At 39.1% G+C, this 13709-nt stretch overlaps 1 protein-coding gene and 1 long non-coding RNA gene across 6 annotated transcripts in view; one reads left to right on the forward strand and one right to left on the reverse strand.

Moving 5' to 3' along the window:
* The window catches only part of LOC124721257 (formin-binding protein 1-like), a 375448-nt gene extending 373710 nt beyond the window's left edge, over positions 1 to 1738 (reverse strand). For all 5 annotated transcript variants that reach the window (XM_047246130.1, XM_047246131.1, XM_047246132.1 and 2 more), the window contains exon 1: positions 1510 to 1738. In XM_047246130.1, coding sequence (XP_047102086.1) covers positions 1510 to 1533 — 24 coding nt within the window. In that variant the 5' untranslated portion in view covers positions 1534 to 1738. The remainder of the gene's footprint in view (positions 1 to 1509) is intronic.
* A 38-nt stretch (positions 1739 to 1776) lies between these two features.
* Positions 1777 to 13709, forward strand: part of LOC124721258 — a 57971-nt gene continuing 46038 nt past the window's right edge. The window contains exons 1-2 of the long non-coding RNA XR_007006306.1: positions 1777 to 1885; positions 1972 to 2067. This is a non-coding gene — a long non-coding RNA (uncharacterized LOC124721258). The remainder of the gene's footprint in view (positions 1886 to 1971; positions 2068 to 13709) is intronic.

Consider the following 13709-nt stretch of genomic DNA (forward strand, 5'->3'; position numbering starts at 1 on the left):
ATCGCTGTGGACCACAGCATTACACCAAACCAGCTGTCTGGATTTCGTGAGAGACGACCTACATGGTATGTGACGTATGTACTGCATCAACGGTTTTTCTAACAACTGTAAAAGAAACCGGTAGGAACGAACTTCTGCGCGTCCAAGGGCGTCACTCAGCTGGCTAACGAAAAACGTATACCCAATGTAGATCAACTGTATACTTGCTATCTACATCAGGGGGCAATTATCACCACGCCGAAGCCTGTTGCAGTTTACACAAATGTCAGGCGTTTGTGAAACGCCGGGCAATGATCCATACAACAACATTTAGGCGTGGAACTGTTTGGGTTTGTTTGCTTAGTGCTTAATTCACTTCATACTTATCATCATACACATTTACAGTAAAAAATATAAAAACTTGGGACCTGTAATGTAGTGAATGCTTCGAGTTACAGTTCCGAAAAAAGTGCAAAGCTGGTGGCATTCTAACAAAAAATCTGCTTTCTCGACTAGTGGAAGCTACACCTGACACGAATTCATGCTTGTGTTCACAAGCGTCGTCTACTGACAAGGCGTAAACAGTACGTAGCAACATTTGTTCGAGTGGATACATATGATTAAAAACGATCAATTTACTTTCTTTCCACAACGACGGATCATGGGGCAAATATAGTCAATTAACGTGAGCGCAAGCATTTATTATTTGAGCAGCGGTATGTTGGTACACATTTTACCGTCCTTTTTTTTCGTAACTGGCGTTTCTTAAGACACATGCCTTGTAATGGTATATCAAGTAGTGAAATATTGTAATTACTTTTCTATTTATAAGATTACTGTTCACTAATATAAACAGAAACATGTCGAATTGAAAATATTTTGCTATCAGTCGCTAGGTTCGTATGCGAAAATTCACGGTAATCTGCACGTAACTATAGCAATAGCAACAAGCGTCACGACATAAACAAATGCATACTGTCTTTCTATTACGCCGGATCCACGCCGTTGAAGTGACAATTTATTCATGGACGTAACTACATATCGCTAGATTTTGAATGAAAACTGAAAATGCTGAAACTAGAAAGGAAGCTTCCTTCATTTTTTTAAAGTTATAGAACACACAGATAATAAGCAAAACAAATACCTGCGTCACAATAATAATGTCAAATTTAATAATAAACAACTAATCGTTAATCACACGAATATTCCACAGGAGTTCGTGGTTTTCGTTTTGTATGTCAGAATGCAGATAAATCCACGACACTGATGCTGCCGAATACCATAAAAGTTAGTTCCACCTGACAGGTAAGCGATGAAGAGGAGGGGGGGAAAAAAAGTCATACGCCCTGTAATGTTACCACAGTTGTGAGGTACATCACATGAAGAAAATCGATCACTGTGACTGATACCATAAATAAGACATGGTACATTACAATAATACTTCTAAATAAAACATATACTGCAGATATTTTGTATTTGGCTCAAACATATACCGTGCGTTTTCTTCGTTTTTCTAAGTATAAGGCTTACCCATAGTTCCGTTCCCCAACTCATTTTAGTGACACAAATCCCTATAGAAGATAAAGTACTACAGCACCACTCTTCTTAGCTCACACACACTGATAAATAATGCACATAACCACTACGAAGACGCAATAAACGACAACATGGCTGCATTTCTTCACTCCATTATCACTACTCTCCACGAGTGTCTGCTACAGACTGCCCGTAGCTCAGCTTTGGGAGTTGCTTTCGCACAAAAGCACCATCTTACAGCAATTCCTCGAACGAGTTCCACCTATCGACAGTAGATGGCAGGAGAGTACGGACGGAGGTCGTCGATAGCGTATTTAGCAAAGAAGCCGGCTGCTCGTTTGTGACAAGAAGTGGTTAATGCTGCACATAGGTTAATAGGAAAACATTTTATATGTTGCTATCAATATTCGTGTGGCGCTGTAGCCTAATGGAATCCTCTCCTTTCCTTTTTTACAGCCAAGTTACTACCGTATTTTACCGTAGTCATTAAAATTAAGTACGGTACACACAAGCCGCAGGTATAAGCTTGCGAAAATTGCTCGGCAGTCACTGGTAAGAAACTAAAACGTCGGTACGATGAATGCAATATATACAATAGCACTAAATTCGCCCACTTTTCGTGGGATCTGTAGTGTGTGCATGGAGAAAGAAAATTTTTATGGAGAGAGATTACTAAACCAACCCTCCCCCCCCCCCCCCCAAAATAATCAAATTTTAGTATTCCCACTGATACACATAGCATACTAGGAATAGAAACAATCTCCATAACATACGTCCCATCCCTCCTGTGTAGTTGGGATGAATGTACATGGAATCAGATCTAGCACAGATTGTGTTCCAGTTACTTAATCCACTTTCCTGAATTAAGATCTCAGCGAGAAGAAGCAATCAAATACATAAGAAATATCCATTTTGACAGCAGAAGTGTACTTTTATGAGAGTTTTCAATTCGTAGGGTAAAAAAATAAGATAACTAGTTTATTTTGGAAGAAAAGAGAAAATAACAATTTACAATTTGTGGCAAACAGCTAGAGAGAGATTTATAACTGACTTTTGTCATATTTTCTTATTAGTTGCAATAGTATACATTTTTATGTTACACACCAGATCTAGTCAGTGGACAAATTTTTAGTTCGTTGAACACAGGTCTATTTCTGGTTCGTTAATGTTAATTTTATTGATAACTGGTGATTTTTCAGCAGCTGTGGTGTATAGCTTTTCAAATTAAAATTCATTTGTCACTTGCACAATTTAGGTGCAAAAAGATATTCCAGTAGTGCAGCTGAAAATGGAATTTTATATTGTATATCATTCATCTTTATGCTTGGACTGTATGCCCGAGAAACAGTAGAAAACTATGAATACTGCCCCATCTGTGAGCTTACCCACCATTGCTAACCATGAAAATGTAATATTCTCAAAATGAAATTTTTAATTTTGAAGTCATTCCTGGTTTGTTTAGAAGTAAAAACTGAATTGATTGCATGTTATAAACTAAAAATATATCCAATAATACAGTATGTCATATTGTTTTTTAAGCTGTGAAATGGTACTTAACTGTGTAGTATTTTAGACTTAATACTAAAAACAGTGTTTGAACCATCTGCATTAAAGAAAGATTTTAATTTCTATCCAAAATCACTGGTATTTGATAATGAAGATGGTGAAAAGAAATATGGTGTGTGTGACTGCTTGATACACACTACCATGCTGCAGCAATTCCCTTAGATATTTGCATGTGAACTGGTACATTACAGTGTAAATAACTTGCATGGATCTGCAAAATGTGGATGTCAATATGCTATTGGAAACATAATGTACTGTTTTTGTTTGGTTATGAAGATGGCCAATGTTAACAGCTTTCCAGCAGTACCTACTTAATCAGTCACAGTCCATTCTGAAAGTTAAAATGTGATACATGTAACAGTTTGTTAGTTGAAGTGGGTACTCTTTGCATCCTTTAAAATGTATCCTTGAAGATTGTAACGAAGTTACCCCACAGTTTTGTGAAGCATCACACCTTTTGCATGTGTAGGCTTCTCACCACTGTATATTTAAGTGTGCCAAATTGTGTTATATGGTACACTATGTGATAAAAAGTATCCAGACACCTGGCTGAAACTGACTTACAAGTTCGTGGTGCCTTCCATTGGCAATGCTGGAATTCAGTATGGTGTTGGCCCACCCTTAGCCTTGATGACAGCTTCCACTCTCACAGGCATACATTCAATCAGGTGCTGGACAGTTTCTTGGGGAATGGCAGCCCATTCTTCACGGAGTGGTGCACTGAGGAGAGGTATCGACGGTTCGGTGAGGCCTCGCACGAATTCGGCGTTCCAAAACATCCCGAAGGTGTTCTATAGGATTCAGGTCAGGAATCTGTGCAGGCCAGTCCATTACAGGGATGTTATTGTCGTGTAACCACTCCGCCACATGCCGCGCATTATGAACAGGTGCTCGATCGTGTTGAAAGATGCAATTGCCACCCCCAATTGCTCTTCAACAGTGGGAAGCCAGAAGGTGCTTAAAACATCAGTGTACGCCTGTGCTGTGATAGTGCCATGCAAAACAACAAGGGGTGCAAGCCCCCTCTATGAAAAACACGACCACACCATAACACCACTGAATCTGAATTTTACTGTTGGCACTTCACACACTGGCAGATGATGTTCACCAGGCAGTCGCCATACCCAACCCTACCATTGGATCGCCACATTGTGTTCTGTGATTCATCACTCCACACAACGTTTTTCCACTGTTCAATCATCCAATATTTACGCTCCTTACACCAAACGAGGTGTCATTTGGCATTTACCGGTGTGATGTGTGGCTTATGAGCAGCTGCTTGACCATGAAATCCAAGTTGTCTCACCTCCTGCCTAACTGTCATAACACTTGCAGTGGATCCTGGTGTAGTTTGGAATTCCTGTGTGATGGTCTGGATAGAGGTCTGCCTATTACACATTATGACCCTCTTCAACTGTCTGTGGTCTCTGTCAGTCAACAGATGAGGTTGGCCTGTATGCTTTTGTGTTGTACGTGTCCCTTCATGTTTCCACTTCACTATCACATCAGAAACAGTGGACCTAGGGATGTTTAGGAGTGTGGAAATCTCGTGTACAGATGTATGACACAAGTGACACCCAATCACCTGACTGCGCTCAAAGTCTGTGAGTTCCACGGTGCATCCATTCTGCTCTCTCACGATGTCTAATGACTATTTAGGTCGCTGATGTGGAGTGCCTGGCAGTAGGTGGCAGCACAATGCACCTAATATGAAACATGTATGTTTTCGGGGATGTTCAGGTACTTTTGATCACATAGTGTATATGGGCAAGTATGACTTCAGCCACAGTGTACAGTCTTAATGAAGGAGCCACAGAGCACAATAACTTACCAAAATCGTTGCAGTCTTACTCCTTAGTAATTTGATAATTGTGTAAATCATGATACTAGTTTATTATACATGAAATTGCAAACTCATGCTGGAGGAGGTTCTTAGTATAAGTGAAATTTTAATTTAACTTGTGCACTGATGCAGCTGCTTGGAATGTTGTCCCAATGCACCACATTCATGTGGTTTGGCTTAGAATAACCAGAGAGCTCTGTTAGCACAGCAGAAGAAACTCCAGGAGGAAGCTACAAACTGATCACAACACATGAAGTAAATAAAACTATGCCAACTAGACAAGACAGGAGGGGCACCAGGGATGCAGCTGACTTTGTCCAGCTAAAATGCTACCTTGATTTACAAGAAACCAACTTTATTAGCGTTAGTATATATTTGAGAAGTAGCAGTCTGGCTCCAGACCAAATGGATGCTGTCTGGCCTTCTGAAGATTAGTCTGAGGTTGCTGTCGAACCTTAGGTGGCTGCCTAGTGGACTGCTGAGTTTGTCACCATATCCACTGCTTTGCTGGCTGTTACCACCGAACTGGTCATTCTTGACACTAAGTCAGTAACTTTGTTAAGTTTGGAAATTAGTGAAAAGTTCATATAGTATAGGTTCAGTTCTTTGTTTACTTTTGTTTTGTAATGTAAACAATACAGATATAATCATTTCTATTTATCCGGAAGTTTTGAATATTAACTGAGTAATCTAGGAAATTATTCTTGTTTAATTTAGACTAAAGCTAAAATTTGTTTGACATGAGTGAGAAATGTATCATTTGTGTTTTACTTCCACAATGTGGTGTGAGGGTTGTTGCAGTTTCTTTCATGTGGCTGACTGTAGTGGCATGGGAAATGGAGGAATAAACAAGGCTCATTGGTTGTGTAGGATTTGCTGTAGAGATAGGAAGATAGTGGAAGAGTAGGGCAAGATTGCTGCCCTTCAGACAGAACTTGATAAGGCAAAACGAGATCTGGAAAGGTTAAGAGGGAGAAGGGAAAAGAGAGGGGGAATTGACACCAGTTTATAGAAAAAATGGGGATAGGACTTTCTCTGAAAAACAGGTTCAATCTGTTGTCACAGTTGTAAACTGATGAGCCACAAGTAGATGTAGGAGTAGAAAGGACACAACAAACTTTCAAAAAGTATTTGAGAAGTAAGAAGTCAGAAAAAGTTGTGAAGAAGAAAAAAGTTTTGTTGTTAGGTAGTTCACATGTTAGAAGTGTTGGCCAACTGTTGCAGGATGAACTAGGATCACAAGTTTTTTTTAAACTTAGTGCAAGTGTGGATCAGGTGATAGAGGCTGCAGGTTCACTTTGCAAAGACTTCACAAAGGAAGACATCGTGGTAATAGTGGGTGGGGCAGGCAACAGCATATACAGGCGTCCTAATTATTCAGTTGAGGGAGATCTGGTAAAAATAGCTTCGGCTACAAGACACACTGGTGTTCGGCTTATATCTGTTCTGAGGCACCATGACCAGCCTCTTTTAAACTCTTCCGTTAGGAGAGTTAATTTAGAGATGGAACAGCTGCTGGGATCAGGTATGGGGTCTCATATCTGTGTGGTTCCTGTTGGCTCTATCAGTAGGTTGGACTATACTAGGCATGGCCTTCACCTCACTATGAAAGGGAAGGGAAAACTGTCTGGGCTGATAGCAAATAACTCAAGAAGGCGGGAGGGGGGGGGGGGGGGGCACTATCACAAGTGGTAAAGTACCAGTGGTTACAAGTGACAGAACAGCAGTTTTTAGGGTAGGGAGGGTAGAAAAAAAAGATGTTCAGAGACAGGCTTAAAATTACATTCAAATTGAAGAAACAGGCAGCCAGAAAGCAAATTTTAATGTACACAATTCATGCAGACAGCCTCTGGTTGAAACTGGAGATATTCAAAAAATTGATGGAAAAATTAGGTTCAGCCAGTGCACAAAATCAATTATCCTTATTGCCTCAGTATATCCAAGGACTAAGGGCTAAGTTTAATGAGTTGCTTTATTAGTGTTGAAGAATTAGAGTTGAGCAAATCAGTTGATATAATGTGCCCCTCTGAACATGGTGTGACAACTGGTATAGATATGTTAAATGTTACATGATTCAAGTTAGCTTCTTTCTTCTGTAGAGAAAATATGGAGAAAGGAGTTGCCACATTTGTCAGAAACTGTTTTGATTTCAAGAATACTGGTATTAATAAATTTTGCTCAGAGCATCACTCATAAGCTTCTGCAACAGAAGTAGTATTTCTTAATAAGTCCTTTTTAATAGTAAGTATAAACACAGCACCTTCCGAAAACTTTAACCTCTTAATAAAAAATCTGGAATCTCTGTTGTCCCACCTCGCAGTAAAAAATAGAGAAATAGTGGTTGCTGGTGATTTTAATGTGGATTTATTGAAAAGCTCTGTCAGCGAACAATTATTGCAACCAGTAACACTGTCATTCAATTTAATTCCTATTGTGAACTTTGCAACTGGGACAAGTAAATGTTCTGAGACTGCTATTGATAATATCTTTGTAGACAGATCTAGGAAAAAAGTCATACCTCAAAACCAATAGTAAATGGGCTATCTGAACATGACATGCAGCAGCTTGTGTTAAACGTTGCAACTAGTCTGGATAAAAAAATCTATTCAATCTCCGTACAGGAGGGTAATAAATCAGTCAAAAATTGAGAAGTTTAGGAGATTGCTCAAAGACACGAACTGGATAGGTGTTTACAGTACTTCAGACTCAAATGTAAAATACAAAGCATTCATTAATAAAGTTACTTCCTCTTTTGAAGATTGTTTTCCCCTAAAGGTAACTCAAATCAAACAGAAGTCTAAAAATAAACCATGGATTACACAATGAATAAATATATCGTGGGACAAAAGGGAGACTGTATATACTATCCAGGAACAGCTCTATTGTTAGCATTGAAATGCATTACAAAGAATACTGCAAAATATTGAAGCAAGTAATCCAGAAATCTAAGCAGCTTTATTATGAGAAAAAGGTAATTACACGACGCTACAAAATAAAAACTATATGGGATATAGTGAAGACAGAGACAAGTAGGGCCAAAAAGAATGAGGAACAGATAGCTCTAAAATAAGTGAGACATTGGTAACAAGTGCATGTAGTGTTGAAAGCCTGTTAAACAAGTACTTTGTTTCTGTTACGTACAGCTTTGGGTTATCAGGTTCGGTAAACAGTGCAATTAAGTCTCTGAGATTAATCTTTACAAATAGCTTCAGTAAAATGGAAATGGCACTCACATTTCCCAAAGAAGTAGTATACATAATAAAATCCTTAAGACTTAAGTATTCTAGTGGTTTTGATAATATATCAACAAAGTTAATTAAAGAGTGCTCATGCAAGTGGAGCTCTATCTTAAGTTATTTGTGTAAAGAATCTCTTATCAGCAGAACATTTCCAGACTGGCTAAAATATGCTGAAGTTAAGAGTTCTCTACAAAAAGGGTGATAAAGATATACCATCAAACTGTCGACCAATTTCACTTTTGCCACCATTATAAAAAATATTTTAAAAGGTTGTGTTCAATTACCACCTTAAGCATCCAAATGCAAATCATATATTGTCCAACTCACAGTTTGGGTTTCATAAGGGTTCTGATGTAGGGAAAGCTATTTACATATACAGTGAGAATCTACTTAACTCATTAGAAATAAATTAGAGGCAACTGCCATTTTCTGTGACCTGTCAAAAGCCTTTGACTGTGAATCACAGCATTCTATTAAGTAAATTAGAATATTATGGTGTCACTGGCAGTGCTGTGAAATGGTGTGAGTCTTATCTAACTAAAAGGAAACAAAGGGTGTCGTTGCAAAATACCTTTGCAGCAAGCAGTCAGTGTTCATGTGATTGGGAATTAATTATATGTGATATTTCTCAAGGCTTCATCTTGGGTCTGTTGATTTGTCTTGTGTACATTAATGACTTCTCATCTGTTACATTGCCAGATGCTAAGTTTATTTTGTTTGCAGATGATGCAGACATTGCAATAAGTAGCAAGTCAAGTGAAGATTTAGAAATGGGTGCTAATCAAATTTTCACTGATATTAATAAATGGTTTAAAGCTAATTCAGTGCCATTAAAGTTTGAAAAGATTCACTGTATTTGTGATTATTGCACGTTGGCATCAAAAATATGCAATGGTCACATTTATGTGACTGGATTGTGTAATTTGTTTACCTGTTTTCTTGTTTTACAGAAGTTATGTTCACTCACAATTGAGTTTTTGTTATGTTTGAATGCCACCATAAATTCCATTGTGGCTTAATTCAGTTTAAAACAGGGACTGTAAAATAACACCCATTAGTGCACCAGATCCAGAGGCATTAACACTTGTTAGTAGTGGCATTTTTAACATCTAGAGCTTAAAGTTTGTGTTTAATTTAGGTTTTTATGTTTTTTTTTTGTTGTAACACTACCTAATTATGGACATAATTCTTCTACTGCACTTTTTGCTGCAAAAGCTAGATTTACAAGTGGAATAATGGGGGATTACAGCTGTTGTGAAATCGTGATGGAGGAACTGGCTGCTGTCTGCGAATAACTGGAACCTGCATTCACAGCTGTCAACCAGTTTCAGATGACCACTGCAAAATGTGCTTTTGATGGGATGGCAGTGTGGCCTTGGGTTAAAAATGCATTGTGGAGCTTTCTTGCTACTCATGTTGCTGGTGCGATCTGCAGAGAAATCCAGTCTGACACGTGCTCACTCAGGGGTGGCTGGCAGGTGGTGTCCAAATCTGGAATTGTTTCATAGGGAAGGTTGTATGTGGCAAATGGCCAGAAGTCTCATAGCTCCACACTTATAACAAATATATTTGCGGTATTACCTGTCACTGGTAATGAGATAGAGTTGGCAGGTCATGCCCTGTGCTCTTTCCTCTTTTGAGGTCTGGCAGCCCACAGAGGAAAGGAGGGACTGTTAGTTATAGACAGTTCCATTGTCAGGTGTGTGATGGCCCCGTTCAAGGAAATAATGTCAGGGGAAGGGAGCAAATCAACTGTCACTTGGTATGTATCCTGGGAGGAATCATCCACTAGATGGAAGAGGATATGCCATGATCAACTGAGGTTGCAGTCATCTGCAGATCATTGCTCAAGTCAGCAATGATCATGTCTGAGGTCTGGGCTCTGAGACCACTCTTGATTCTTTGCTGACTCTGATGGAAATGGTGAAGAAAGTTAACCCAAATCATGAGGTCAGCCACGCACTATACACCAGAAATGACCATTTGGATGCCAGAACGTGTGTGGAATCCACTTCTTTTGTGGACAGGTGAAACTTGAATAGCTTTAGTTGAAGCAATTACAATGACAAATGAAGTAGCAAATGTGGATTGTGAGAAATTAAACATCTTAATTGTTAACTGGCTGACCATTCACAGCAAAGTCCCAGAACTTCTGTGTCTCCTAGTAAGCAGTCACTCCTACATCATATTAGGAACTGAGAGTTGTTTGAAGCCCATAGTAGGGAGTGGGGAAATTTTTAACAACACTTGGATAATATATCAGAAAAATATATTAGATTCTCAAGAAGGAGAAAGAACATTAAGTCTAGTGTGGTCAAAAATGTGAAGAGAGTGGTTGCACTTGGCAGGGTGAGTGGTGGTGACAACAGGTTGGGAGGCCCAGTGAATGCGCTACTGACAGACAGAAATGCTTTTATTCAACTTTAATTACACATTTTGTGATTGACTCAATGAGGCAGATGCCTCACTCTGGTGACCCTGTCTGGTGCTGGCTCATGGACGGCTGCTTGCATTCAGTGAGGAGATGCTTGTGCAAACACCCTGTGATGCTGTAGACAGGCTGGAGGATGGTTGGCAGCCTCAGTAGGCATTGACTGTGGTGTAAGTGACACGGGATGCTGTGCTGTGACTGATTTCCTCTGGGGAACGGCCTCTCCTTGCAACTCAGCCTTGCACATGTTCACCGTGACAGTGAGTAGAGACTGTTGTGTGCAGGACAAGACGCTGCCCGCTGGCAGGAGTCATACGACGGCTGGCTCGGATGGCAGGTCAGAGGTGCTGAGGCACCAAGTCCTGCAAGGCACTCAGTGCTGGTGGTGGCTGGTCCAAGTCAGTCTCAAGCCCGTGGCTGCTGCTTCTGGTGCCCAGTCATCTCATTGTACAGCAGAGCCCTGATGATATGGCGAAGCTGCTTGACTTCAAAGTGTGTCTGCCTCAATATTCAGACCTATTTATACAGCTCTTGTGCACAGTTGTTACACCAAAACTTGGAACCCAGTCACTGGTGACATTGATCCACCCGCTACGGCAATTACTGCTGTGCGGTGCAGTTTCCTGCTGAGTGCAGCTAGTCTGTCTCGCAATCCTGCGTACATGTTGTTCTGACCCACATGTCATCGTGCTGCAGTTACCAGATTGTGCCTGCTTTTGCAATAATTCACAGCAGCATTCTTACCACTTCTTATTAACTTCATTAAAAACTGGCTAGTGACACTATAAATGAATCCATATGCAAATTGAGTAAACAGAGTTGGTGGACCTATATTAATAATCAGATGTTTAACTGGCAAACTAATTCAAACATATAACTCATTAAATCATCCAAAAATAGCTGAAATTTAACATCACAGAAGTATCTTGAGCGTATACTAGTTGTAGGTTGCAACTTTAACTAGACTAATATTGACTGGGAAACTTGACGCATATATTATTGACAGTGACAATACACAGTCTTGTGAAATAATATCAAATACATTGTCAGACAGCTGCCCTGTACAGCTAATACAACAGCCCACATATGAAAAAAAAAAACTTAAAACCTTCTGACTACAAAGAGACCTGACATTTTTGGGAATGTCACCAATGAGAGGAGTATATTACTAAAGGAACAGTGGTGACCAAAGACAAAAATTTTATCAAGAATGCTTGGGGAGTATTCGTGTTTGATGAGATAGACAGCCAGTAGTAGCATAGTGTTACTTAAAAGACAAAACAGAACATTCAATTGAAATCTGACAAAATATATTTTGGTTAAAGCTCAAAGACATCAGAAACTCCAGTCTAGATAAATATATACCACATGAAATAAGAAAAAGTGGCATTGATCCCCATTGTTTAATGGTACCATTTAGAGAATGTTGTGAAAACATGGACTGTTGTACTCTTGCTGCAAAAAAGACTGCAGGGAAGCTGACAGAACCTAATAGCAACTCATGTATCTGTAAGATAGGTTGTGCATGAAGTCTACAATAATTTCCACATTCAAAGCCAGACAAAAGATCTATCAGAAAATGCAAGGAAGTTCTGGTCATATATAAAGACAATAGACATTTCCAAAAATTACATTCAATCTCTTGTGGATCAGTGTGTTGTTGAAAGTGAAAACAGCAGCCAGAATTCTTAATTTCTGCATTTAAAAATGTATTTATACATGACAATACTACCATATCCATGTTTGATCACACTACTGATGCATAAATAAGAGACATTTATACAAGGATGCCCAGGATTGAGTAACAGTTAAGACTACTTGAAACAAACAAGGCACCAATCATTGACAGAATTCCTGTTTGATTTTACATTGCATACACTGTGGACTTAGCCCATTTTCCTAGCTCATATGTACTGGGAATGTTTTGGACAATGTGACTGGGAAAGAAACCACATCAATCCTATTGACAAAAAGGGTAAAAGAACAGATGCATGTAGGTACAGACCAATGTCACTAACATCCAGCATCCTAGAACAGATTCTAAGCTCAAACATTTTGACATTTCTGGAGCAAACGAAGCTTTTTGTCATAGAATCACCACAAATTCAGTAATAACCACTTTTGTGAAACAAGCTTGCGTTGTTCATACACGATATTGTGAAAATAGTAGATGCAGGTGAAGATCTAGATTTCTTCTCCCTAGGTCTCTGAATGGTTGTTGACACTTCACTCCAATTGTGCCAATTCCTTCTTCCTAGGTCTCTGAATGGCGATTGACACTTCACTCCGATGGTACCCAGTAATCAATATATTATCATATGAAATATCTCCACAGATACATGAATGGCTTCATAAAGTTTTGAGTAATATAACTCACTATGCTGTGCTGGGAGGCAAATGTTCAACAGAAACAAATGTGACATAGGAAATTCAGTATGGGAGCTTCATAAGACTTCGAATGTTTTCAGTATACATCATTGTCAGATTGTTCACAGACCATGCTGTTGTCTACAGGAAAGAGTAAGCAAATGTAGGAAAACTAGGAAGAATTTGCACTTGGTGTAAATTAATGACTGACAGCTGTATTTGCATGTGGAAAAAGGCGAGATGATAACTATAACAAATAAAAACAATACAATAATGTGGGATTACAAGATTATAGTGAACATTTGGATCATGTCACATCATTTAAACGTTTAATGGTAATATTAAAATGAGATGAACATTGAAAATTTATAATAGGTAAGGTGAGTGGAAGACATATTTGCTATTAGAGTTCTGGGAAAGTGCAGTGCTGCTGTAAAGGGCATTAGAGGGACCAGCCCTAGGGTACTGCTCGAGTGTTTGGAATCATTGTGAAGTAGGTATGGCTGCAGACATTGAATGACATCATAAACATCAAGTTATGATTAAGACATGCCAATGTAGATGATACAGAAGTGTAACAGAGGTACCTTGGAAACTTAGACGATGTTCTCACGAAACCCTGTTGGGTAAATTTAGAGAATCAGTATTTGAGGAAGAATTAGCAACAGTTCTGCTACCACCATTGTATACCTCACACAGGGAATCATGAGATTTAAATAAAAGAGATTAGGATGTGTACGGAGGCATA

This window comes from Schistocerca piceifrons, chromosome X (genome assembly GCF_021461385.2).
Source record: "Schistocerca piceifrons isolate TAMUIC-IGC-003096 chromosome X, iqSchPice1.1, whole genome shotgun sequence".
Classification (NCBI taxonomy): domain Eukaryota; kingdom Metazoa; phylum Arthropoda; class Insecta; order Orthoptera; family Acrididae; genus Schistocerca; species Schistocerca piceifrons.